At 47.8% G+C, this 27,964-nt stretch overlaps 1 protein-coding gene across 2 annotated transcripts; it reads left to right on the forward strand.

Annotated features, from left to right (window-relative positions):
• The first annotated feature begins 407 nt into the window (after positions 1-407).
• Positions 408-27,937, forward strand: CHODL (chondrolectin). Of its 2 annotated transcripts, none has more exons than XM_038766327.1 (7): positions 408-483; positions 21,873-22,185; positions 23,732-23,889; positions 24,904-24,939; positions 25,298-25,381; positions 26,925-27,027; positions 27,402-27,937. In XM_038766327.1, the coding sequence occupies exons 1-7, from the start codon at positions 441-443 to the stop codon at positions 27,484-27,486; spliced, it is 822 nt and encodes a 273-aa protein (XP_038622255.1). In that variant the 5' UTR covers positions 408-440; the 3' UTR covers positions 27,487-27,937. The 2 variants fall into 2 exon arrangements, with proteins under 2 accessions (XP_038622255.1, XP_038622254.1); XM_038766326.1 differs by having other exon boundaries at positions 27,407-27,937.
• Positions 27,938-27,964: the final 27 nt, after the last annotated feature.

Below are 27,964 nucleotides of genomic sequence, written 5' to 3' on the forward strand. Positions count from 1 at the left end.
GTCCCGTCCGGTCCTATCTGGTCCTGTCCGGTCCAGTCCGGTCCTGTCCCGTCGGGCCCGGTCCTCCGTCCCCGGGAGATGCCCCGGCGGCGGTGGCGGCGGCGGGGCCAGTGAGCGGGCCGGGCTGGGGTCGGGGCTGCGGGGGGGACGGGGACGGGACACCCCCCGGGACGGCCGGAGCCTTCCTCTCCTCCGCCCCGGCCGCATCACCCCACTGACCGGACGGGCGGGAGGGAGCCTCGGACGGTCCGGAGGGAGGGAGCCTCGGACGGCCGGGAAGGGAGCCTCGGACGGTCCGGAGGGAGCCTCGGACGGCCCGGAGGGAGCCTCGGACGGTCCGGAGGGAGGGAGCCTCGGACGGCCGGGCCGGGCCGGGCCGGGCCGGGGCCACGATGCTGCCGCCGTCGCCTCCCGCGCTGCTGCTCCTGCTCGGGGCCTCGATGCTCGGGGCTCAACGCGCCCGAGCCCTCAGGGTCTTCAGCGGTGAGTGCCAGGACCGGCCAGGCCCGGGGCCGGGGGGCAGGCCACGGGCACAGCCGGAGGGAGGAGGAGGAGGGGGCAACCTCTGAGGGAGGAAGGGGCAGCCCCCGAGGGAAGTCGGGGAATCCCCTGAGAGAGGAGGAGGGGGCATCCTCTGGGAGAGGAGGGGAAGCCCCAGAGGGAGAAGGGGCAGGGGCATTCCCTGAGGGAGAAGGGGGCATCCCCTGAGAGGGAGGGGGCAGCTCCTCAGAGGGAGAGGAGGCAACCCCTGAGAGAGGAGGAGGGGGCATCCTCTGAGAAAGGAAGGGAGAGGGCAACCCCTGAGGGAGGAAGGGGCAGCTCCTGAGAGGGAGAGGAGGCAGCCCCTGAGAGAGGAGGGGGCAACCCCAGAGAGAGGAGGAGGGGGCATCCTCTGAGAGAGGAGGAGGGGAAGCCCCTGAGGGAGAAAGGGAGAGGGCAACCCTTAAGGGAGGAGAGGGCATCACTTGAGAGGGAGGTGCAGCTCCTGAGAGGGAGAGGTGGCAGCCCCTGAGAGAGGAGGAGGGGGCATTCCCTGAGGGAGGAGGAGAAATCCTGTGAGAGAGGAGGGGAAGCCCCTGAGGGAGAAGGGGACATCCCCCGAGAGAGGAGGGGGCATTCCTTGAGAGAGGAGGAGGAGGAGGCATCCTCTGAGAGAGGAGGGTGCACCCCTGAGGGAGAAGGGTGGTGGGCATCCCCTGAGGAAGAAGAGTAGGGGGCATCCCCTGAGGGAGGAGGGGCCATTTGGGGCCTACTGGCAGTTGGGGCGGGAGGGTCCGGAGCAGTGGAAGGCTGCCAAGTTTCTGCAGGGCCTTGTGAGCCTGACCCTGGACTGGAGAGCGCAGAGAGTGAGACCTAGGCCCAACAAGGGCCTGGCCCAGACCCCACGCCCGCTGGGGGCCCAGGACCCCTCCACCTTCCACAACAAATTTTCCCGAGGACTCAAGTGTCAGACTAGTTAATCCCTTCTCTTCCCCTTCTCCACTCCTTTTCCTTCTTAAGCGTCCTGCCTATTCACCCTCTCCTCCGGCCTCCTCTTCCCCACCTCTGGCTTCTTCCTCTTCCCCTCAACCTCGTCTTCAGCCTCCTCTTCCCTCACTCCTGCTTGGCTCTGCCACTTGTCTGCTGTGTGACCCTGGGCAAGCCACATCACTTCTCTGGGCCTCAGTTACCTCACCCGTCAAATGGGGACTAAGACTGTGAACTCCACGTGGGACAACCTAATGACCTTGTGTCTACCCCAGTGCTTAGAACAGTGCTTGGCACATAGTAAGCACTTAACAAATACCATCCAGCTCTATCTTCCACCTCTTCCCACCATCCTCTTCTTCACTCCTCGCCTCCCCCAACCCTCTTTTCTAAAAGCAACTGGGCTTACTGGAAAGAGCCCAGGCTTGGGAGTCACAGGTCGTAGGTTCTAATGCCGGCTCACCACTTATCAGCTGTGTGACTTTGGGAAAGTCACTTCACTTCTTTGTGCCGCAGTTCCCACATCTGTCAAATGGGGATTAAGATTGTGAGCCCCACGTGGGACAACCTGATTACTGTGTATCGACCCCAGCACTCAGAACAGTGTTTGGCATATAATAATAATGGTATTTGTTAAGCACTTACTATGTGCAAAGCACTGTTCTAAGCGCTGGGGAGGTTACAAGGTGATCAGGTTGTCCCACGGGGGGCTCACAGTTTTAATCCCCATTTTACAGATGAGGTAACTGAGGCACAGAGAAGTTAAGTGACTTGCCCAAAGTCACACAGCTGACAGTTGCCAGAGCCGGGATTTGAACCCATGACCTCTGACTCCAAAGTCCATGCTCTTTCCACTGAGCCATGCTGCTTCTCCATATAGTAAGTGCTTAACAAATATCATAATAATGATAATAATAGCCTCCTCTTCTCCCCGCACCCCACTCTATTCTCCTCCTTCCCCCCATCCCAACTCTATCCTTCTCTTCTCCCATTCACTCATTCAATTCTATTTATTGAACACTACAGACTACACCTCCCAGAAGTCTTTGTGCCCCAAGCCCCGTGCAAATCACTGTACAAAGCACTTCTCCCCCAACCCACTTCTCCAGCCTCCTCCTCCTCTCCCTGTCCCCCTCATCTCTCCCCTCCATCTCTCCCCTCACCCCAACTCTATCTTCCTCCTTTTCTCCTCCTCACCCTCGTCTCTCCCCTCCTCCTCTCTTCTCCCCCAACCCTCTTCTCCAGCCTCCTCCTCCTCTCCCCGGCCCCCTCATCTCTCCCCTCCACCTCTCCCCTCACCCCAACTCTATCCTCCTCCTTTTCTCCTCCTCACCCTCATCTCTCCCCTCACCTCACCCCAGCTCTACCCTCCTTCTCTCCCCAACCCTCTTCTTTAGCCTCTTCCTTTCTCCACAACCCAATTTTATCCTTTTTTCCCCACCCTCTTCTCAATCCTCCTCCTTCTCTCCCCTAACCCTCTCCCCTAGCCTCTTCCTCTCTCCACACCCCAATTTTTTCCTCTTTCTCCCCACCCTCTTCTCCATCTTCCTCCTCCTCCTCTCCCCAACCCTCTCCTCTAGCCTCTTCCTCTCACCACACCCCAATTTTATCCTTTCTCCCCATCCTCTTCTCCATCCTCCTCCTCCTCCTCTCCCCAACCCTCTTCTTTAGCCTCTTCCTCTCTCCACACCCCAATTTCATCCTCTTTCTCCTCACCCTCTTCTCCATCCTCCTCCTCCTCCTCCGCTCCCCTAACCCTCTCCTCTAGCCTCTTCCTCTCTCCAAACTCCAATTTTATCCTCCTCTTTCTCTCCACCTTCTTCTCCATCCTCCTCCTCCTCTCTCCCAACCCTCTCCCCCGCCCCTTCTCTAGCCTCCTCCTCTCCCCTTCACCTCTTCTCCAGCAAAGCCCCGAGCCCCACCTCTGGTGCCAGCAGTGGTCATCCCACCGGAGAGTCAAGCCAGGCATCCAGGCAAACATGGGAGGAGTCCCAGCCACCTAGCAAGGAAGGCTCCTTGAGTCGGGCAAACCATGATTTGTCCCTGACAAAACCCAGGGGACGCCTGGTTAGCTCGAACCTAATTTGTCCCCCTAATCTCAGAGCCAAGAGCTGTGAGTTTTACCTGATTTATTGATGTAAAGGATCCTCCACACTCCGCCTTCCCCCATCCCTCAAGCAAGGCCGTGGCTGGCAAGTGTCCAGGTTCTCGGGCAGCGCTCCTGACCAGGTGAACGTTGGCTAGGAATTGGACGGAGGAAGATTACTGTTGTTCTCCATTTCTTGTATGTGCAAGAAAGCGGACCCTTGCTTCCTCCCCCTCTGCCCCCATACCCTTCCCAGGCCACTCTGAAGATGGCACTCGAGGAAGGCAACCCAGTGGCTTAGTTTGCCCGATTCTGGGCTGTAGAATTCCTTTTATAAAAATGGAATTCTGTCATCCACTACCCACAGCTTTCGTTTGTCTTAAAGGAGAATTGCTTAGGGAATGCTTTGAAGAGCCGGGGGTCAATTTTATCTCCCAAACCCAGACTCTAGGAAGCCTTTTTCTGTTGAGAACTCATATGGTAAGCTCTGTAACCCCCCCATCCACACCCGTTCTCTCTGCTGGCTCCCACTGATGTCACTAGGCCCCTGGGGAGCGGACAGGAGAATATGGATTGCTCTGTCCGGACTGTCACCACTATTGCAAAAAACCAGCTGGCTGTCGGCCATCCCTTTCCCTCTTCTAGCCCCTGAGGCAACATCGCCTCTCAGTGCCTCAATGCCAAGGGGCCAGAGAAGATGCCTGGCCATATTTCACAGGCATGGTGTGTGAGAGACTCTCAGGGACCCTCCCAGATGCCCCTGATAGCAGTTTCCTCTCCAGACGCTATTTCGCTGCTTACTGTGCTTGAGAAGGAGGTGCGTAGACTGGCTTAGTTGGTGTGATTCTGGGTGTAGAATTCCTGCCATAAAAATGGAAATCTTTCATTCACTCCCCAGGGCTTTTGTTAGCCTTAAAGCATATGGAAAGCTTTGTAAGGCCAAGGATCATTTTCTAACTCCAAATTCCAAGCTGCTGATAAGTTGTCCCCTTGCTCTGATGTTGAAAGAGGCTCAGGTTGGTCTTGCATTTGCTTGCTTAGGCTCAGAGGGCACTTCTGGAGTCATAACTCACAATCAATCGATCAATCAATAGTATTTCAGTGAGCGCTGAAATGTGCCATCACTTACATATAACTTCAGCGATCAATCATTTGATCGATGGCATTTATTGAGTGCTCACTGATGGCAGAGTACTGTACTAAGCAACTGGGAGAGTACAGTTGAGGGAGACATGATTCCTGCCCGCAATAATAATAATAATAATAATGATGGCATTTACTAAGCGCTTACTATGTGCAAAGCACTGGGGAGGTTACAAGTTCATCAGGTTGTCCCACGGGGGGGCTCACAATCTTCATCCCCATTTTACAGATGAGGTCACTGAGGCCCAGAGAAGTTAAGTGATTTGCCCAAAGTCACACAGCTGACAGTTGGCGGAGCAGGGATTTGAACCCATGACCTCTGACTCCAAAGCCAGTGCCCTTTCCACTGAGCCATGCTGCTTCTCTGACAGGATCTTACCCTCTAGCAGGGAACTCACCCTCGTGTTTATTCATTTATATATATGCTTATTGATTCTAGACTGTGATCCTGTTGTTGGTCAGGGATTGTCTTTACTGCTGAATTGTACTTTCCAAGCGCTTGGTACAGTGCTGTGCACACAGTAAGTGCTCATTAAATACGATTGAATGAATGAATGAATGAATTTTGACTCTTCTGTAAATTCTCCAATACAGTGTCAACTTGCTGTGGAAAGGGAGTATGTCTTTGTTTTGCACTTCCTAAGAGCTTAGGAAGAGTCTATGGTATTGATTGAGTGCTTTCTGGGTGCAGAGGGCTGTACTAAGTGCTTGGGAAAGTGCATTACGACAGAGTTGGCAGAAATGATCTCTGCCCGCAGGCACTTACGGTCTAGAGGAGAAATCAGCGTTGAAATAAACTACAGAGAAAATGGCAAATTATAAGTTACAGGTCTTAATGCGTAGGCCCCTCAGAAGGAAGTGCGAGCAGAGGAAATAGGGTTTAGTTGGGGAAGGCTTCTTGGAGGAATTGTGATTTAGGTGGGTTTTGAAGGTAGGGAGTGTGGTGGTCTTTCAGGTATCAAGGGGGAGAGAACTCAAGGGAAGTTGTTGGCAAGGGGTCGAAGGTGGGGTAGATGGATTGAGGTACAGTGAGTAAATTGGTGTTGGAGGAGTGAAATGATAATATTAATAATAGTAGACTGGAGTGGGGAGAGACAGGAGGCGGGGAGGTCAGCGAGGAGGCTGATGCAGCAAAGTGGGAAATAATGAGTCTTTGGATGAGCACAGGAGCGGTTTGGAGACGAAAGGGCGGATTCTAGAGATATTGTGATGGTAGACCAACAGAATTTCATACTGGATTGATTGTGATGATGATGATAATGGTATTTGTTAAGCACTTACTATGTGCCAGGCACTGTTCGAAGTGCAGGGTGAGGGTTGAATGAGAGAGATGAGTTGAGGATGATGCCAAGTTTATGGACTCGGAAGACATGGAGGATGGTGATGCGATTTACAGTGAAAGGAAAGTCGGTGAGAGGACAGGGTTTGTTTGGGTGTGAAGGTGTGGAGTTCTGTTTTGGACACGTTTGAGGTGTTGGTGGGACATCCAAGTGGAGAGTTCTAATCCTTGCTCTGCCACTTGTCTTCTGTGTGTCCTTGGGCAAGGTGCCTCACGTCTCTGGGCCTCGATTACCTCATCTGTAAAATGGGGATGAAGACCGTGAGCCCAGTGTGGATCAGGGACTGTGTCCGACCCGATTTGCTTACATCCACCCCACTGCTTAGTATATAGTAAGCAGTGAAAAATTAGCACTATTTATATTATCATCATCATCGTGTCCCAGAGACGGGAGGAAATGCGGGACTGCAAAGAAGGAAAGAGAATGCTATTACTACTATTGCCGAGAACAGTCCTCAGGGCTTGGGCAAGTACAAGAGAATTAACAGGCCAGGGAATTTGTAGTCTGTGGGGGGAGACCGTGGGGGAGACAGACATTAAAAATAATTGCCAAAGCCATCCTCAAACACATGCTCCGGTAATACCGACTGAATTTTAAGATGATTGTCCCTTTCAACACGGGACACGGCTCTGTATTTATCTGAGAAAGAGGAGGATGAGCCAGAGTAAAACCGGCCTGTGTGAGTAACCGATGATATTTATTGGGTGATTACTATGGGCAGAACACTCTGCTAAGCACTGGGGAGAGTACGTTGAGCTTACAGTTCCCACCAGGCCGTGCCATTTTGAGAAGTGGCAGTTTGACAGCACAGCAGTCGAAACCCCTCGTCCTTTGCCCTGTTTTTCCAGAATCAGGAGGCGACATCTGGAAGGTTCATAAATGAACTGGATTTCCAGGACCCCAATTGGCATAAATGATGTTTACTTGATGTTCAAACAATTCCTAAGATGTGTTTTCGTCAGGAGCGATTTAACGGTCCCTGACCGTGAAATAGACCCCGACTGCAGCGTGAACATCTGTGGAAGAATTTGTCAGTGTGTCCAATCGGGCCCAGACAATCCCAGGGCAACCTATTAAATGTGAGCGGCGGGCCGGGATGCCAAGTCCTGGAGGCTTCTGGGAGACCCCTGGGCAACCTGCCTTGCACCTGGGGTGAAGAGTTCACTTCCTTAGATTCCCTAGAAGGCGTGTGAACTCCGTGGGAGGTACTGTTATAATCAATCAATCGTATTTATTGAGTGCTTACTGTGTGCAGAGCACTATACTAAGCATGCCATCTCCCAAAAGCTAAGTACAGTGTAAGTGCTCAATAAATACCATTGCTTGACTGATTGAACCACTTGGGTAGGTCATTGCCACCGTGAGATCCATGGTCTTCCCTGAATTTAGCAGATGCCAGGGGCTATCTTATTATTAGTTATATTATTATGATATATTATATGATAGTATCATAATGTATCACAATGATACAATAAATAGTATCATATATAGTATGTAAATTATATAATGATATCATTAATTCTATCATTATGATATATTATGTATCATGAAATATATTATAGTGATAGAATAAATAATATTATTAGTATCATATATTATTGTATATTGATTATATAATAATCACAATAATAATAATTGTGTTTCTTAAGTTCTCACTATGGGCCAAGCACTATCCAAAGCTACAAGATAATCAGGTCCCAAATGGGGCTCCCAGTCTAAATAGGAGGGAGCACAGGTATTGAATCCCCATTTTGCAGACGAAGGAACTGAGGCCCAGAGAAGTGAAGTGACCAACCCGAGGTCACACAGCAAGCGAGTGGCAGAGCTGGGATTAACATCTGGAGAAGCGGCGTGGTTTAGTGGGTAGAGCATGAAGCTGGGAATCAGAAGGACCTGGGTTCCAATCTGGCTCTGCCACAACTCTGCTGTGTAGCCTCAGGCAAGTCACTTCACTTCTCCAGGCCTCGGTTACCTCATCTGTAAAATGGGGATTGAGACTGTGAGCCCCACACGGGACAGGGACTGTGTCCAACCTGACATAGCATTTAGTATAGTGCCCAACGTTGATGGCAGACTGATAGGAAGTCTTTTTGGAGTTGCGAGTGAGAGGCCCAGGATCCCCGGCTTCTGCTCGGGAGTCAGAGGTCCTGGGTTCTAAACCCGGCTCTGCCACTTAACGGCTGTGTGACTATGGGCAAGTCACTTAACTTCTCAGTGCCTCAGTTACCTCATCTGGAAAATGGGGATTAAGACTGTGAGCCCCACATGGGACAACCTGATCACCTTGTATCCCCCCAGTGCTCAGAACAGTGCTTGGCACATAGTAAGTACAAAACAAATACCATTATTATTATTATTATTACATGTCCCCCTGTTGAAGCCCTCTCCGCCAAGGCCCCGGGGAGGTCTGGGGAAGCAGCCGGGATTTTCTCAACCCTGGACTCTGGGAAGTTCCCTGATGTTATGCGAGGCATGAAGTGATGATAATGCAGTTTTCAAAGAAGCAATTACTTTAAGTATCTATCGAGCAGGAAAGGGCCAGCCTAATCTTATGACTGGCCACTTAACAAGCTGTATATTAATCACCGGCACGGTGCCCAAACTACAGCCAGCAGCCATTTCACAGAGGGTTTTTTCCAGGGGAATTTTCTTCCTTTGGGGCAGGGCACCTTTTTGGCGAGGGAACGAATAAGCGTTTGGTTTAATGTTATGAAACCTTTCCATTTTATAATAATAATAATAATAATGGTACCTGTTAAACGCTTCCTATGTACCAAGGGATCAATACAAGTTAATCAGGATGGAAACAGCCCCCGTCCCACAAGGGGCCCACAGTCTCAATCTCCATTTTCTAGATGAGGTAACTGAGGCACAGAGAAGTCACTCATTCATTCATTCATTCATTCAATCATATTTATTGAGCACTTACTGTGTGCAGAGCACTGTCATTGGGAAAGTACAAGTTGGCAACATATAGAGACGATCCCTACCCGACAACGGGCTCACAGTCTAGGAGGGGGAGACAGATGACAAAACAAAACATGCGGACAGGTGTCAAGTCATCAGAATAAATAGAAGTTAAGCTAGATGCCCATCATTAACAAAATAAATAGAATAGTAAATATGTACAGGTAAAATAGAGTAATAAATCTGTACAAACATATATACAGGTGCTGTGGGGAGGGGAAGGAGGTAGGGGGGGGGGGGATGGGGAGGAAGAGAGGAAAAAGGGGGCTCAGTGTGGGAAGGCTTCCTAGAGGAGGTGAGCTCTCAGTAGGGCTTTGAAGGGAGGAAGAGAGCCAGCTTGATGTGCGGAGGGAGGGAATTCCAGGCCAGAGGGAGGACGTGGGCCAGGGGTCAACGGTGGGACAGGTGATGAACGAGGTACACTCGCCCAAGATCTCACAGCAAACATGCGGCAGAGCCGGCATTAGAACCCAGACCTGTGGTCTATCCACTAGGCCACGCTGCTCTTTTTTTTTTTTGGCATTTGTTAAGCGCTTACTATGTGCAAAGCACTGTTCTAAGCTCTTCTGGTGGAACAGCTGAAAAGTAGAAAAGCGGGGCTAAGGGAAACAGCAAATCCACTCATCTCCAGGGGGGCGGTGAGAGATGGGATCCGTCTCTCTTTCCTAACTGGCTTTGTCTTTGTCCGCATGATCCAAGAGAGGATCCATCCTCTATTTTCTCTGCTGTGTGAATCTCGATGTGAACGGGAGTGAGGCGAAGGAGTTTAGGGCTGGGAGTCAGCTAATCTGGGTTCTAGAGAAGCAGCGTTGCTCAGTGGAAAGAGCAGGGGCTTGGGAGTCTGAAGTCATGGGTTCTAATTCCGGCTCCCTCACATAATAATAATGGTGGTATTTGTTAAGCTCTTACTATGTGAAAAGCACTGTTCTAAGCGCTGGGGAGGTTACAAGGGGATCAGGTTGTCCCATGGGGAGCTCACAGTTTTAATCCCCATTTTACAGATTAGTTAACTGAGGCACAGAGAAGTTAAGTGACTTGCCCAAAGTCACACAGCTGACAGTTGGCGGAGCCAGGATTTGAACCCATCACCTCTGGCTCCAAAGCCCGTGCTCTTCCCACTGAGCCACGCTGCTTCCCATGTCTGCTATGTGATCTTGGGCAAGTCACTTAACTTCTCCGAGCCTCAGCTCCCTCATCTGTAAAATGGGGCTGAAGACTGTGAGCCCCACGTGGGACAACCTGATCACCTTGTAACCCCCTCCCAGCGTTTAGAACAGTGCTTGGCACATAGTAAGCGCTTAACAAATGCCATTATTATTATTATTATTATTATTATTATTCTAGTCCCCGCTCTCTTGTGTGATCTTGGGCAAGTTACTTAAACTCTCTGGGCTCCTGTTTCCTCCTCTATCAAACGGAGATAAGATACCGGCTCTCCCTACCTTATATTGAAACAACGTGGTCTAGTAGATAGGACTGGGAGTCAGGAAGACCTGGGTTCTAATCCTCTTGTCTTCTGTGTGACCCTGGCCAAGTCGCTTCACTTCTCTGTGCCTCAGTTCCCTCATCTGTAAAATGGGGATTAAGACTGTATACCCCATGGGGAGACAAGGACCTGATTAGCTTGTATCAACCCCAGTGCTTAGAAAGATATTTGTCACACAGTAAGTGCTGAATAAATACCGTTATTATTATTATTATTATTATTTCAGACTGAGAACCCCTTGTGGGAAGCAGGCAGAGTTGAGATTCAAACTCAGGACTCCTGCCCCACCCCGGGCCATTTCATGTGGTTTTCTTGCAGATATCTTAGATTCTTATTGTTCGGGGAGTCTGTCTTTCCTGCACTTGGAAAGTGAGCCCCTATGGACCAGGGGCCGATCGTCAGTTAATTTCCCAACATCTAGTCCAGTGCTCTTCCCCTTGTGGGTGTTTAGTCAGCATTAGTGAGGATGTGCGTCTGAGGTTCAGACGCCGAGTTGCTAGAGCACAGGCCTGGGGTCAGAAAGACCTGAGTTCTAATCCTGCCTCCGCCACCTGTCTCCTGTGTGACCTGCTGTGAGAGAAGCAGCGTGGCTCAATGGAAAGAGCACAGGCTTAGGAGTCAGCAGTCGTGGGTTCTAATCCCGGCTCCACCACTTGTCAGCTGTGTGACTTTGGGCAAGTCACTTCATTTCTCTGTGCCTCAGTTACCTCATCTGTAAAATGGGGATTAAGACTGTGAGCCCCACGTGGGACAACTTGAGTACCTTGCATCATCATCATCATCATCATCATCAATCATATTTATTGAGCGCTTACTATGTGCAGAGCACTGTACTAAGCGCTTGGGAAGTACAAATTAGCAACTCATAGAGACAGTCCCTACCCAACAGTGGGCTCACAGTCTAAAAGGGGGAGACAGAGAACAAAACCAAACATACCAACAAAATAAAATAAATAGGATAGATATGTACAAGTAAAATAAATAAATAAATAGAGTAATAAATATGTACAACCATATATACATATATACAGGTGCTGTGGGGAAGGGAAGGAGGTAAGATGGGGGATGGAGAGGGGGACGAGGGGGAGAGGAAGGAAGGGGCTCAGTCTGGGAAGGCCTCCAGCTCCCCCAGCTCTTAGAACAGTGCTTGGCACATAGTAAGCGCTTAACAAATACCATCATCATCATCATTATTATTATTATTCTCTGGGCCTCAGTTACCTCATTGGCACAGCGGAGATTGAGACTCTGAGCCCCACATGGGACAGGGACTTTGTCAAACCTGATTAACTCATATCTACTCCAGTGCTTGGTAAAGTGCCTGGCATATAGTAAGCACTTAACAAATACCATTATTTATTTTTATTTTATCTTTTTCCCCTCTTAGACTTAAAACCCCTTGTGGGATGGGGAATCTTGTGTCTGATCTGATTCTATTCTATTTACTCCAGCGTTTAGCACAGGGTTTGGTAGAGAGTCCCCAATTAAGAAATGCCATGATCCTTATTACTTATTCCTAGTTCCTTATTACTAGGAAGCAGCATGGCCTAGTGGAAAGAACACAGAGCTGGTAGGCAGAGGACCTGGGTTCGCATCCCGGCTCTGCCACATGACGGCTGTGTGGCCTTGGACACATCACTTCACTTTCATTCAATCGTATTTATTGAGCACTTACTGTGTGCAGAGCACTGTACTAAGCGCTTATGTCCCTCGGTTTCTTCATCTGTAAATTAGGGGCTGAATACCTGTTCTCCCTCCAACTTAGACTATGAACCTTATGTGGGACAGGGACTGCATCCTACCTGGTTATCTTGAATCTACCTCAGCGTTTAGTATTGTGCTTGGCACAGACTAAGCGCTCAACGAATTCCACAATTATTGCTATTATTCAATTCCATTGTATTTATTGAGTGCTTACTGTGTGCAGAGCACTATACTATGCACTTGGGAGAGTACAATATAGCAATTAAGACATTCGCTGCCCACAACCAGTTGTTATAATTATTATTATTATTATTCATTCATTCGTATTTATTGAGCGCTTACTGTGTGCAGACCACTGTACTACGTGCTTAGGAACTACAATATAACAATAAACAGACATTCCCTGCCCACTACAAGTTGTTATAATTATTATTATTATTATTCATTCATTCGTATTTATTGAGCGCTTACTGTGTGCAGAAAACTGTACTAAATGCTTGGGAACTACAATATAACAATAAACAGACATTCCCTGCCCACAACGAGTTCTTATAATAATAACAATAATTATTCATTCATACCTATTAAGCGCTTACTGTGTGCAGAGCCACAACCAGTTATTATAATTATTATAATTGTTATCATTCATTCATTTGATTGTATTTGTTGAGTGCTTACTGAGTGCAGAGCCACAACCAGTTATTATATTAAAATGGTTATCATTCATTCATTTGATCGTATGTGTTGAGCGCTTACTGAGTGCAGAGCCACAACCAGTTATTATAATTATTATAATTGTTATCATTCATTCATTTGACCGTATTTGTTGAGCGCTTACTGAGTGCAGAGCCACAACCAGTTATTATAATTATTATGATTGTTATCATTCATCCGATTAGTATTTAATGAGTGCTTACTATGTGCAGAGCACTGTACTATGTGCATGGGAGAATATAACAATAAACAGACCCATTCCCTGCCCACAACAAGTTATTATAATTAGTATTATTCATTCATTCATATTTACAGAGTGCTTACTGTGTGCTTAGCACTGTACTAACTGCTTGGGAAGGTGCAGTACAACAATAAATAGTGACATTCCCTGCCCACAATGAGTTTACAGTCTAGAGGCAGGGAGACAGACATCAATACAAAAAATTAAATGACAGATATGGGCCTAAGTGCTGTGGGGCTGGAATGGGTCAAAAGCAAAGGGATCAAGACAGGACGATGCAGAAGGGAGTGGGAAATGAGAAAAAGTATCATCTCATTGGCATTTTTTTGCATTCTTTGACTCTGGTTGTCATAATGAGTATAATGTCTCCCCCTTCTAGACTGTGAGCCCACTGTTGGGTAGGGACTGTCTCTAAATGTTGCCAACTTGGACTTCCCAAGCGCTTAGTACAGTGCTCTGCACACAGTAAGCACTCAATAAATACGATTGATTGATTGATTGATAATGAGTACAAATGGAAACGCTCAAACCCCTAACAGCGGGAGAGTTTGTCAACCCACGAGCTACCCGAATCAAACGGATTCTAACACCCTGCTGACTTCTGGGCTCCCAACACTGCGAGAGTGTCGTTGATAAATGAGTTACGCTTAGTGAAAAATGGTGAGAAATCCAAATTTCACGTTGAATTGTTGGGGGCAGTGGCTTGCTGACGCACATAAAATTTCCACGGACACTTACGCGCGCAGAATTGATTATGGCCAACTCCCTAATGGCAGGGCCGAGAAAAATGGAAGCAGTTATTACGGAAAGAGCTTTTAATTTAAGGAATGCTAAGTTAATAAGCAGAACTAAAGCCAAAGAAATAGGTATCTTCCACATAGACAAAAAAGGGAGAACTCTGATGATTTAATGGCTTTGTACCCCTCCCCTTCTCCCCCTCCAATCAGGAAATGTCATATAGATTTTTTTTTCATAAAAAGACTACTTAATCCAAAGGCTAAAACTGAACTTCATTTGTGCTCCCTCAATATATTTTTCCATTTCCTTTTTGAGCCTGCATTTCCCTCGTATTGATTCAGATCACTCTAAGGATGTGTCCACCCCACTGAGGATATTAAAATGACGATGAGGCTTTTGTTAGAATTCAGGATTACACATTTTTCTGCAACTGCCTTCGGTTTCGAGCTGGGAAACTTATTTCTGGAGAGAGGGTCTCTATTCAAAGCGGGAGGGAGGAGAGTTTGTGTTTCGCCCAAACACTTACAATCCGCCCCTTCAATCTCCGAGGCCGTGACATTAAACGAAACAATAAATTCATGTTCAATTAGCTTTAACGAGACAAGAGGTCTCTTTGTTCTAGAAAGCCTCTTTAATCAAAATAATTCCATTAAAAAATCTCTACTCTGGTCCTCGCAGGCTGCTGGATAAGTTCACACACTGCTCTTAAGAGCCCTCCATGGTATTTAAATCGGTTGACTGTAATTTTAGAGAGTTTTTTTAATTGAACAGTATTTGCAGTTTTCATTTGCAGTTCAGCACTTACTATGAGCCAGACACTGGGCTAAGCGCCTGTGTGAATACAGGCTAAGCGGGTGGGACACAGTCCCTGTCCCACACGGGGCTCACAGTCTTCACTCCCATTTTACAGATGAGGGAACTGAGGCACAGAGAAGCAGTGCGACTTGCTCAAGGCCACACAGCAGACAAGTGGCGGTGTCGGAATTAGAAAACAGGCCCTCTGACCCCCAGGCCCTAGATCTTTCCATTAGGCCATCCTGCTTCTCATTGATTTGGAGAAAACGACCCCCTGCCCACATCCTTCCCCAGGCCTGGAATGCTCTTCCTCCCCACATCCGCCAAGCTAGCTCTCTTCCTCCTTTCAAAGCCCTACTGAGAGCTCACCTCCTCCAAGAAGCCTTCCCAGACTGAGCCCCCTTTTTCCTCTCCTCCTCCCCACCCCCCCACCCTACCTCCTTCCCCTCCCCACAGCACTTGTATATATATTTGTACTGATTTATTACTCTATTTTACCTGTACATATTTACTATTCTATTTATTTTGTTAATGAAGTGCACATAGCTTTAATTCTATTTGTTTTGACGATTCTGACAAGTGTGCTCAAATATCCTTGATCGAATGAGATGTTCTCTCCAAAGAGATAGTCGCAGTCTCTGAAACTGAGAAATTCTTGAAGACTCTGTTACTTGGGGATCTAATGGGCTAAAATGGGCTGTGGGGACAGTTTGGGTGGTCACAGTAGAGAGGGCCCTCTGAGGCTTCTGGATAATAACAATAATGATAATAATAATAATAATAATAATAATAATGGCATTTATTAAGCGCTTACTATGTGCAAAACACTGTTCTAAGCACTGGGGTAGAGACAAGGTAATCAGGTTGTCCCATGTGGGAGTCACAGTCTTAATCCTCATTTAACAGATGAGGTAACTGAGGCCCAGAGAAGTGACTTGCCCAAAATCACACAGCTGACAAGTGGTGGAGTCAGGATTAGAACCCACGACCTCTGACTGCCAAGCCCGTGTTCTTTCCACTAAGTCACGCTGCTTCCCTAAAGATCAATGGTTGAGAGCAATGGTTTTGTTTTCTAATATTATTACACACCCTGAAACACTCAACATAGTGCCCTGCTCTGCATGCAGTAATAATAATAACAGTAATAACAATAATAGCATTCATTAAGCACTTACTGTGTGCAAAGCACTGTTCTAAGCGCTGGGGAGGTTACAAGGTGATCAGGTTGTCCTATGGAGGGATCACAGTTTTAATCCCCATTTTACGGATGAGGTAACTGAGGTACAGAGAAGTTAAGTGACTTGCCCAAAGTCACACAGCTGACAGTTGGCAGAGCCAGGATTTGAACCCATGACCTCCGACTCTAAAGCCCGTGCTCTTTCCACTGAGCCACACTGCTTCTCTAATAAAGAAGCACACTGCTGCTTCTTTGCTACTTCCACGCTTCTTCTGGATATTAAAATCCCTCTGGAAAACAATGTTTTCTGGGACACAGGGGAAAGACTTTGGAAATTTAAGCGGCGTTTAAGGTTCCTCGATTCTTGAAGCTGTGAAAGCTGAGATCAGGATTCAAGAAACCACTCCTGAATTAGGTGAGCGTTACCGGTACTCTGTATTATAAAAACAACAACAATTCTCTCTCTCTCTCTCTCTCTTTTTTAATGATAAAATAATATTCTAGCATTCAGCCAAGACATTCTTCGCTTGGCCAAGACTGAGTCCAGAGGGAGAGTTTCGGGCCAAGTTCTAAACCTGAGGAAAAACCCTCTCCGCCTAATTAAGGGAGGTCTCTCAGGATTTCTAAGGCATCGGTGACGAGATTCTGTTCTGTGTCTGTGCGGTGCTGATTCCTGGCACCTTCGGGTCTGCCGCTTGCTAGAGAGCTAGCGGGAACTAGAATTCTTAAAAAAGGAGCATTTAATACCGTCAGCATCTCCCTGAATACTTGGTTGCCTTTTGTCATTTCACCGCATCAAACCGTCCCCTATTGATTTGAGGAGCTTGGTTTAATCGTTGTGTTGAGGGAACTGTACTAAGCACTGAAGTAGATACAAGCTAATCAGGTTGGACACGGTCTATGACCCACATGGGGCTCACAGTCTTTATCCCCATTTTACAGTTGAGGTGACTGAGGTACAGAGAAATGAAATGACTAGCCCAAGGTCACACACAGCAGACAAGCGGCGGAGCCGTAATTAGAACCCAGGTCCCTCTGATTCCCACACTGCTTCTCACATTGCGGTTTGAGTCTTAAATTCCTCATTTCAATCACTCAACCTGTGGTGTTTATTTAGTGCTTATTGTGTGCAGGGCAGTGTACTAAGCACTGGGGAGAGTACAGTCCTTGCCTGCAAGAAGCATACGGTCTACAGGGAGAGACAGGTATGCATGGTGACTAACCACTGGAGTAGATACAAGCTAAGCAGGTTGGACACAGCCCCTGTCCCACATGGGGCTCACAGTTTCAATCCCCATTTTACAGAGAGAAACTGAGGCCCAGATAATTAAGGGACTTGCCCAAGGTCACATAGCAAGCACATAACAGAGCAGGGATGAGACTCAAGGTCCTCTGATGCCCAGACCTGAGCTCTTTCCCTGCTTCTCTGCTTCACTTGCAGATGAAAAAGAAAGAGCCTTACAGGATCACAACCCTCTAATTAGGAAAATACGAGATTGGAAAAATACCAGGTCTGGGAGTTAAAGGATGGAATTTCTGTTACCGTTTTTGCCAGTCTTCCGCTGTGTGATCATCATCATCATCATCATCAATTGTATTTATTGAGCGCTTACTGTGTGCAGAGCACTGTACTAAGCACTTGGGAAGTACAAGTTGGCAACATATAGAGACAGTCCCTACCCAACAGTGGGCTCACAGCCTAAATGGGGGAGACAGAGAACAAAACCAAACATACTAACAAAATAAAATAAATAGAATAGATATGGACAAGTAAAATAAATAAATAAAAAGAGTAATAAATATGTACAAACATATATACATGGACAAGTCACTTAACAATTCTGTGCTTCAGTTTCCTCATCTGTAAAATGGGGATTCAATGCCTGTTCTCCATCCTACGTAGACCGTGATCACCATGTGGGACAGGGGCTGTGTCTGGACTGATTAACTTGTATCTACTCCAGTGCTTAACACAGAGTATGCACTTAACATAGAGAATATTAATAGTAATGATGACGATAATAATTTACTAAAATCCTGCGGGGGAGCTCCAGTGGTTAGGATTTGGAAAAGAACGTGAAAATCCACTGCTCACTGACCATAGATCCCATATATTTATAAAATCAAAGACAAACAGGATACGGGCCAGATGAGAAGGATTTCAAAGGAGCGTTTTGCATCGAAACAGGAAATAAACACGATCTTTGCTCAGGAAATCTGAGCATAAACTGTGAGGGACTTGGTGGATGTGTTGTTTTGGGAAGATTCTTGAGAATCCTGGTTTGGCCACGGGCTAGTTTGCCAGAGAAAATCCCAGGATCACCCAACTCTTCTCAATCAGATCATTTAAGGGCAAATTGGTTAGTTTTATCATGCCCATTGCTTTGCCACTAAAAGCTGTGCTTAGTATAGTATTCTGCACACACTTAGTACTCAATAAATATCATTTTTATGGTATTTGTTAAGTGCTTACTATGTATCAAACACTGTTTTAAATGGTGGGGTAAATATAAGTGAATTAGGTTGGATACAGTCTCTGGTGCACATGGGGTTCACCGTCTGAGGGAGAACTGAGGCACCACCAAGTGAAGTGACTTGCCCAAGGTCATTCAGTAAGCTTTCGGCAGAGCCGAGATTAGAACCCAGGTCCTCTGATTCCCAGGCCTAGTCTCTTTACGCTAGGCCATACTGCTTCTCCAATATATTATTATTCATCCTAACATGGTGAGCATTTTGTTTAAAAAAAAAGGTTTAACTCCCTAATTCTGTCCTTGGTTTTTGGTACCTTTACCTTTGGCTAGGTTCTGCCATGGGTTAGATCCATTCATTCATTCAATCGTATTTATTGAGTGCTTACTGCGGGCAGAGCTCTGTACTAAACTCTTGGAAGAGTTCAATACACCAATAATAATAATAATGGCATTTATTAAGCACTTACTATGTACAAAGCACTGTTCCAAATGCTGGGGAGGTTACACGGTGATCATGCTGTCCCACAGGGGGCTCACGGTCTTAATCTCCATTTTACAGATGAGGGAACTGAGGCACAGAGAAGTTAAGTGCCTTGCCCCAAGTCACACAGCTGACAATCGGCAGAGCCGGAATTTGAACCCATGACCTCTGCCTCCCAAACCTATGCTCCTTCCACTGCGCCACGCTGCTTATCTGGAATTTCTGTTAATTCTACTGTCCTCTCCTGAGCATTTTAGTACAGGACCCGGCCTACCATGCTCTGTAAACTCTTTGAAATCAGGGGCTGCTTCTACCAACTCTAGTGTCCTCTCCCAAGCGCTTAGTTCAGTGCTCTGCAATCAATCAATCAATCAATCGTATTTATTGAGTGCTTACAGTGTGCAGAGTACTGTACTAAGCGCTTGGGAAGTACAAGTTGGCAACACATAGAGAAAGTCCCTACCCAACAGTGGACTCACAGTCTAGAAGCACGCGGTAAACCCTCAATAAATAACTTTGATGGATTGAAAATGAACTAGGTCAACATCAGCAAATGGGTAGAGCACAGGTCTGAAAGTAATGGGTTCTAATCCCAGCTCCACCACTTGTCTGCTATATGGTCTTGGGCAAGCCACTTCACTTCTCTGGGCCTCAGCTGCCTCATCTGTAAAATGGGGATTAAGACTGTGAGCCCCATGAGGGACAGGGACTGTGTCCAACGTGATTAACTTGTATTTACCACAGTGCTTAGGCTGGTGACTGGAACATAATAAACACTTAGCAGATACCACCAATATTATTATTATCATTATTATACTCTTCATCCCAAGGAGAGTTACCAGATTTTCCATTCTCCCAGGAGAAAGTCAAATGCAAAAAATGCCCTGGGTGATTTCCTCCAAGATTATTCTAGGAGACCCTTCCCCACCCCAGGATCCACTCTGTCTCACCCCTCTGCTAGCCTCTTGAACTTTATTTTTTTTTTTAATGGTATTTGTTAAGTGCTTACTGTGTGCCAGGCATTGTATTGAGCACTGGGGTAGATGCAAGCTAGTCGGGTTGGACCCAATCCAATATCTGGAGCTCACGGGCTTAATCCCCATTTTACAGATGGGGAAACTGAGGCCCAGATCATTGAAGTGACCTGCCCAACGTCACCAAGCAGACAAGTGGCAGAGCGGGGATTAGAGTCTCAGGCCTGAGCTCTAGCCATTGGGCCACACTGCTTCTTTGGCTTCTCAAGTGTCCCCTCTTCCAACCTCACCGGACAGACAGTCTTCAAAGGAAATGAGACAACCCGGAGAAGAGTAGCAAAATGTCAAAAGGCGAGACTCGTCAGATGATTTCTGAGTCACTCGTTCAAAAGAAACTCATTAGGGATGAACTTGAGTATGGAGTGATCATTTTTTTTAAATCCCATTTTAGATGTTCACCCTAGAGGCAGGGCGCTACAAGGGAGTTATTACATTTGCCATTTCGATCTCTTTTTCTAGGAAAGGACAGAGGAGGGAGAAAATGCAGAACGCAGATAGCGCGGTGTCAGTTTTATCATCTCTGCCTGAAGAGAAAAGCCACTTTACCTAAGTCAATACGGACTTATTTTTTTTAGCCACTTCTCGGTTGGCAGAATTAGAAAAAAAACGACAATATCCCTCGCTTTGATGCCTTGGAAGGCAAAATTGATGGCTCGCATTGCACTTGTGCCTTATGAGAAAGAAGTCTGGAAGACCGATTATTAAATATGTCATATGTTAAAATCAAGATGGAGTAAAATGACATAATCCCATCCCTCCCCACCTTCAAAACCCTCCTCAAATTCCACATCTCCTAGCAACATTCCCCCCTTCATCCTGAGGTACATCAACCCATTGGCAAGGGGTGGTGTCTACCAACTGTATTGTACTGTACTCTCCCAATTGCTCAATCCAGTGCTCCATACCAAATAAGCGCTCCATAAATAGCAATGATTGATTGGTATGGTGCAGTGAATACAGTGAGTCCCCGATAAATACCGTGACTGCGCCTAGTTGACTCCAGCGGGGTGGTTGAATCTAACAAAATAATCAACTCTGTGGTCTTTGATCACTTGATCGCCCATTTGTGTGACCTTGAAGCAGTGTGGCCTAGTGGACAGAGACCAGGCCTTAGACTAAGAAGGACCTGGGTTCTAATGCTGACTCCGTCCCTCTGCCTGCTGTGTGACTTTGGGCAAGTCACTTCACTTCTCTGTGCCTCAGTTCCCTCACCTGTAAAATGGGGATTGAGACTGTGAGCCCCATGTCGGGCAGGGACTGTGTCCAAAACGATTTGCTTGTATCCACCCCAGTGCTTAGTACAGTACTGGGCATGTATTAAGTGGATAACAAACACCATAATTATAATTTTTTATTGCTATTATTAATGCTGATTCTGTCACTTGCCTGCTGGGTGACCTTCACTTCTCTTTAGCTCAGTTCCCTCCTCTGTAAAATGGGGATTGAGTCCGTGAGCTCCCCGTGAGACAGGGCCTGCGTCCAACCTGATTTGCTTGAATCCACCCCATCATCATCATCATCATCAATCGTATTTATTGAGCGCTTACTGTGTGCAGAGCACTGTACTAAGCGCTTGGGAAGTACAAATTGGCAACCTATAGAGACAGTCCCTACCCAACAGTGGGCACACAGTCTAAAAGGGGGAGACAGAGAACAAAACCAAACATACTAACAAAATAAAATAAATAGAACATGAATAGAATAGAACATTTCTATTCTAGAAATAGAACAGTCTGTTCTATCGTTATACTGTACTCTCCCAAGCGCTCCGCACACAGCAAGCGCTCAATAAATACAACTGACCGATCGAGTGACAACAGGGCTGCCGGGGCGCTGAGTGCTGCGAGTGGCGGAAGAACGAGCAGGTTGTGGGTTCTCAAACTAGGTGAGAACAATGGCAGGAGTTTTCTTTAGCGCGGCATTCTGCGAGAACGCCACCGCAGCGCTTAGTATGGTGCCCGACCCGTAGTAAGCGCTTAGCAGTTCCCGCCGCGGTGATTATTATTATTATTACCCCTCTTCCTTCAGGTCAGAAGGTGTGCTACCCGGCCCTACAGCAGCCCTGCTACAAGATCGCCTACTTCCAGGACCTGGCACGGCGTGTGGGCTTCCAGGAAGCCCGGCAGGCCTGTGAGCTGGACGGCGGGGCCCTGGTCAGCGTCCGGAGCCGGGCCGAGCAGAGGCTGATGGAGGGCCTGCTCCAGAACCTCACCGCCTCCGGCTCGGGCCTCTCCGACGGGGATTTCTGGATCGGGCTCTGGCGGAGCGGCGAGGGTCAGGCCTCTACGGCGGTCTGTCCGGACCTCTACCGCTGGGCCGACGGAAGCGCTGACCAGTACAGGTATCAATCAATCAATCGTATTTATTGAGCGCTCACTATGTGCTGAGCACTACAGGTATGCGGGCCGGGGGGGGGGGGGGGGGGGGTAGAAGGGCAGCTTGGCCACCCCGTGCGCCTTAATTCACTTAACTCCTTAAATCTCTCAAATTAGTACAGTGCTAAGCGCTTAGTCCAGTGCTCTGCACACAGTAAGCGCTCAATAAATACGATTGATTGATCTCTGTGCCTCAGTTCCCTCATCAATCAATCGTATTTATTGAGCGCTTACTGTTCATTCATTCATTCAATCGTCTTTATTGAGCGCTTACCGTGTGCAGAGCACTGGACTAAGCGCTTGGGAAGTACAAGAGAAGCAGCGTGGCTCAGTGGAAAGAGCCCGGGCTTTGGAGTCAGAGGTCATGGGTTCGAATCCCGGCTCCACCCCAAGTCTGCTGTGTGACCTTGGGCAAGTCACTTAACTTCTCTGAGCCCCAGTTACCTCATCTGTAAAAATGGGGATTAAGACTGTGAGCCCCACGTGGGACAACTTGATCACATTGTATTCCCCCCCCAGCGCTTAGAACAGTGCTTTGCACATAGTAAGCGCTTAACAAATGCCATCATTATTATTATTATTATTACAAGTTAGCAACCTATAGAGACGGTCCCTACCCAACAGCGGGCTCACAGTCTAGAAGCGGGAGACAGACAACAAAACAAGACATATTAACAAAATAAAATAAATAGAATAAATATGTACAAGTAAAATAAATAGAGTAATAAATGTGTACAAACGTATATACATATATACAGGTGCTGTGGGGAGGGGAAGGAGGTAAGGTGGGGGGGATGGGGGGGGGGAGGGAGGTGGGGGCTCAGTCTGGGATGTGACCTCCCATGTGACCTTGGGCTTGTCCCTTACCTTCTCAGTTTCCTCATCTGTAAAATGGGGATGAAATACACCTTTTCAAAGATTGTTGGCCCCATGTGGGACAGGGACTCTATTCAACCTCATCAACTCGTACTTACCCCAGCACTAAGAACAGCACTTGCCACACAATTAAATACCATGATTATTAATTATTAGTATTTTTTTGCATTTTTTTGCATCTTGCCCAGGAATCGATTCCATGCATGGTGCTGAACAACTACTTGTCTGCTGGGTGACTTTGGGCAAGTCTTGTAACTTCTCTGTGCCTCAGTCCTTGAGAGGTCCAGCGACCTGCCCGGTGGTTGAGTCCGGGTCTTCTGCCTCTCAAGGCCCTACCGGACAAATCACCTTCCTCTTTTTTTATCTTTTTAATATGGTATTTGTTAAACGCTTACTATGTGTCAAGCGCTGGGGTAGATCCAAGCTAACCAGGCCAGACACAGTGCCTGTCCAACATGGAGTTCACAGTCTAAGTAGAAAGGAGAACAGGTGTTGGATCCTCATTTTACAGACGAGGAAACTGAGGCCCGGATAAGAGAAGGGACTTGTCCGAGGTCACCCAGCTGGCTCTAATCTCTAGGCCAGGCGGCCTCCCCAAAGAGTCAAAAGCCCGTTCCCTGGCACGTGTCTCTGCAGAAACTGGTACACAGACGAACCTTCCTGTGGAAGCGAGGCGTGCGTGGTGATGTATCATCAGCCGACGGCCAACCCCGGTCTCGGCGGGCCTTACCTCTACCAATGGAACGACGACCGGTGCAACATGAAGCACAACTTTATCTGCAAGTACGAATCAGGTAGGACCGTGCCCCAGCTGGGCTGTTGGGGGTGGGTGGGAGGAGGGGTAGAGAGGGGAAAGGGAAGGGGAAGGTGGCTCTTGTCGAAGAAGGAGCTCGCCCTGGCCTCTCATCATCATCAATCGTATTTATTGAGCGCTTACTGTGTGCAGAGCACTGTGCGAAGCACTTGGGAAGTACAAGTTGGCAACATATAGAGACAGTCCCTACCCAATAGTGGGCTCACAGTCTAAAACCGATTAACCGACTGATCCTCACAACCGCTCTGCAGGGGACTCGGTTGGATTTGGGCAACGCGTAATCCAACAAAGCCCTAGAGTAGCTCTCCTCTCTGTCGCCGTCCTTTCTCCGGCTCAAATCCACTCTGAAAAGCCAGGATGTGTTCGCCTTAATCAGCCTTGGGTGACTACAACTCCAAAGAGCTTGGAAAATATTTGCCGACTTACTGTACTGAGCAGAAAAATTAATGGAGGCTATTGTTATTGTGATTATTATTATTATCGTATCTGTTAAGCGCTCGCTATGTGTCAAGCACTGTTCTAAGCGCTGGAGGAGATGCAAGTTAATCAGGTTGGGTACAGTCCCTGATCGACCTGGGGCTCACAATCTAAGTAGGACAGGTATTTTACAGAGGAGGAAACTGAGGCCCAGAGTAGTGAAACAACTTGGAAAAGGTCAGACAGGAAGCAGTAGGCAGATCCGGGATTAGAACCCAGAACCTCTGACTCCCACCACGTTTACCAACTCTGTTGCATTGTACTTTACCAAGTGCTTTCATACAGTGCTCTGCACACAGTAAGCACTCAGTAAACACCATTGATGAGGACGAGGATTATGATGCATTTGGGTGTATTCCAATTTTTATGCAGTTGTTTTCCCGGGGCCTATGTCTTTTCTTTTCCGCCGGATTTTTAGTCTGGGAAAGAATCATAGGCATTCCACGAAAAAGAAATGTGAAAAAGATTCGGTGGAAGCCATCTAATCTATTATTTCACTGACCTCTTGATTTAACAGAGAGTGCTCTAGAAATAGACCGAACGGGAGCAGAAGGTAAGATCCCCTAAAACTTGGATCGGGTGGGTAACGGGGACACAACCATCCATCATTTCATGAAACGAGAAGAAGGGAGAAAGTCTCCCAACCCGGTTCCGCTGCTTGTCTGCTGGGTGATCTTGGTCAAGTCACTTCACTGGGCCTCGTTCCCTCATCTGTAAAATGGGCGGTGAGCCCCATATGGGACAGGGACTGTGTATCCACCCCAGCACTTAGTACGGTGCCTGGCACATAGTAAGCGCTTAAAAAATGCTATCATCATCATGCTTTGGGGTCATCTGAGGCCTCATGTATGACCCACGTCACTCGTATTCTTTCCTATGGGCCCTACTCACCTATCCGTCTTCGGTTTCAGAGAACGTGCCAACGGTAGCTGCGGAAAAGCCTTATGATGCAAGCAAACCGGAGGATTCTTACCACGTGGTCGTCACAGAGACGGGTGAGTGGTCCCCATGGCAACGGTTGGCCCAGAAACACACATCCTGATGCAGGCTGGGACACCCGCTCCCACAGTCCTAAGAAGGAAGAGAATTTTCTCCCCATTTATGGATGAGGAAACTGAGGCCCAGAGAAGTGAAGTGACTTGCCCAAGGTCACACTGCAGACAAGCGGCAGCACCGGGATAAGGACCCAGGATGTCTGACTCCCAGGATGGTGCTGTTTTTATTAGGCCACACTGCTTCCCTAGGCCGTAAGCTCGTTGTGGGCAGGGAACGTGTCCGTTATAATGTTGTACTCTCCCTAGTGCTTAGTACAGTGCCCTGCACACAGTAAGTGCTTGATAAATTCCGCTGATTGATTGATGGGGGAATAATAATAATAATAATAACAATGGCATTTATTAAGCACTTACTATGTGCAAAGCACTGTTCTGAGTGCTGGAGAGGTTACAAGGTGATCAGGTTGTCCCATAGGGGGCTCACAGTCTTAATCCCCATTTTTCAGATGAGGGAACTGAGGCCCAGAGAAGTTAAGTGACTTGCCCAAAGTCACATAGCTGACAATTGGCGGAGCCGAAATTTGAACCCATGACCTCTGATTCCAAAGCCCGTGCTCTTTCCACTGAGCCATGCTGCTTCTCTAATGAGACGTCAGTTTTTACTTTGCTGCTCTGACATTTTATGAAGCCAGCCAGCTCCCGAAATGAGCATCTCGGGTTTAGGGTTTTTAGCGGGTGGAAGCAGCGTGGCTCAGTGGAAAGAGCGTGAGCTTTGGAGTCAGAGGTCATGGGTTCAAATCCCGGCTCTGCCAGTTGTCAACTATGTGACTTTGGGCAAGTCACTTCACTTCTCTGGGCCTCAGTTACCTCATCTGTAAAATGGGGATTAAGACTGTGAGCCCCCCATGGGACAACCTGATCACCTTGTAAACTCCCCAGCGCTTAGAACAGTGCTTTGCACATAGTAAGCGCTTAATAAATGCCATTATTATTATTATTATTATTATTATTATAAGTGCTCTCAAACGCAGACCTCTGCGTGGTCTGGAGGGTGGCATGTGGGCCAACAGGTCAAGAGTCATGGCTTCAGTTCCCGCCCCGCCTCTTTCCAGCCGTGTGACCTCTGGCAAGTCGCTGACCTTCTGGGGATCTCAATTATTTCATCTGTAAAATGGGATAATGATTCCTATCCCCCCAGAGAGTGGTAGATAGGGTAAAATGAGAAAGTTAATGGAAAGCTCTTTGGAGAAATAAAAGTTCCAACAAGGGTATACTGTTGGCATTATCCTTACTGTTGTTCATAATAATAATAATAATAATGATGGTATTTGTTAAGCGCTTACTATGTGCAAAGCACTGTTCTAAGCGCTGGGGAAGATACAAGGTTATCAGGTTGTCCCACATGGGGCTCACAGTCTTAGTCCCCATTTTACAGATGAGGGAACTGAGGCCCAGAGAAGTTAAGTGACTTGCCCAAAGTCACACAGCTGACAAGTGGCAGAGCTGGGATTCAAACCCAGTTCATGCCCACTTTCTCTTCTAGGTTTAATTCCGAACCTCATTTATGTGGTTATCCCGACGATTCCTTTGCTTTTACTGATCCTGGTGGCCTTTGGGACCTGCTGTTTCCAGATGCTTCACAAAAGGTATCTGTAACTATTATTATTATGGTATTCGTTACGCATTTACTCCGCGCCAGGCACTGTACTAAGCGCTGGGGTGGAAACAAGCAAATCATGTTGGACACTCCCTGTCCCACATGGGGCTCACGGTCTTAATCTCCATTTGACACATGAGGGAACTGAGGCCCAGAGAAGTGACGTGGTACATCCAAGGTCACACAGCAGACGAACGGCGGAGCCGGCATTAGAACCCAGGTCATTCTGGCTCTATCCACTAGACCACACTGCCAGCAGGCCAGGGGAGACCCCAAATGTCCGAGACCCCGGAGAGCAGCTTTGCGTCCCCTCCCAGAGCCCCCATTCTAAGGAACCTCTTGATTTTCCTCTCTTTCTTTCAGTAAAGGAAGAACTCAAACCAACGCCAACCAATCCACACTCTGGATTTCCAAGAACTCGAGGAAGGAGACCAGCATGGAAGTCTAGCAGCCGGGGGGAGGCGGGCCTCTGTGTAGGCGAAGAAACCTTACCGAGGGCGCTTAGGACAGTTCTCTGCATCCGGTATGCGCTCAATAGATAGCACCGATCGATTGCCGGGGGGCGGGGCCTTGCCTGCGGCCTGCACCCCTCAGCTTGGAATGGCTTGACCGTCTCCGAGGGTCAGCCGGTGGAACTGAAAGTCCCCGGAAGAGGTCTCCGCGCCGATCGTTTTCCCGTGTTTGTGATCCGTTGGCCGGCCGTGCGCTGTGAAGAATGACGCCGTGCTTATTTTGCTCGAGGGACCTTCTGGGGTTCACCGGGTCGCGGGCGAGGACGGGAGCATGCCCGTCCGGGCCCGGAACCAGCCGTACGCTTGTGGTGAAACCGAGGCCAAGGTCCGTGTTTTCTTTCATCTCATAAGCCTGTAATGTAGCCAGTGTTCTGTTCGACGCATTTACGGTGTACAAAGCATTTTATCTTTGCA

The sequence above is a fragment of the Tachyglossus aculeatus genome, chromosome 24, assembly GCF_015852505.1.
Source record: "Tachyglossus aculeatus isolate mTacAcu1 chromosome 24, mTacAcu1.pri, whole genome shotgun sequence".
In the NCBI taxonomy this organism is placed as follows: domain Eukaryota; kingdom Metazoa; phylum Chordata; class Mammalia; order Monotremata; family Tachyglossidae; genus Tachyglossus; species Tachyglossus aculeatus.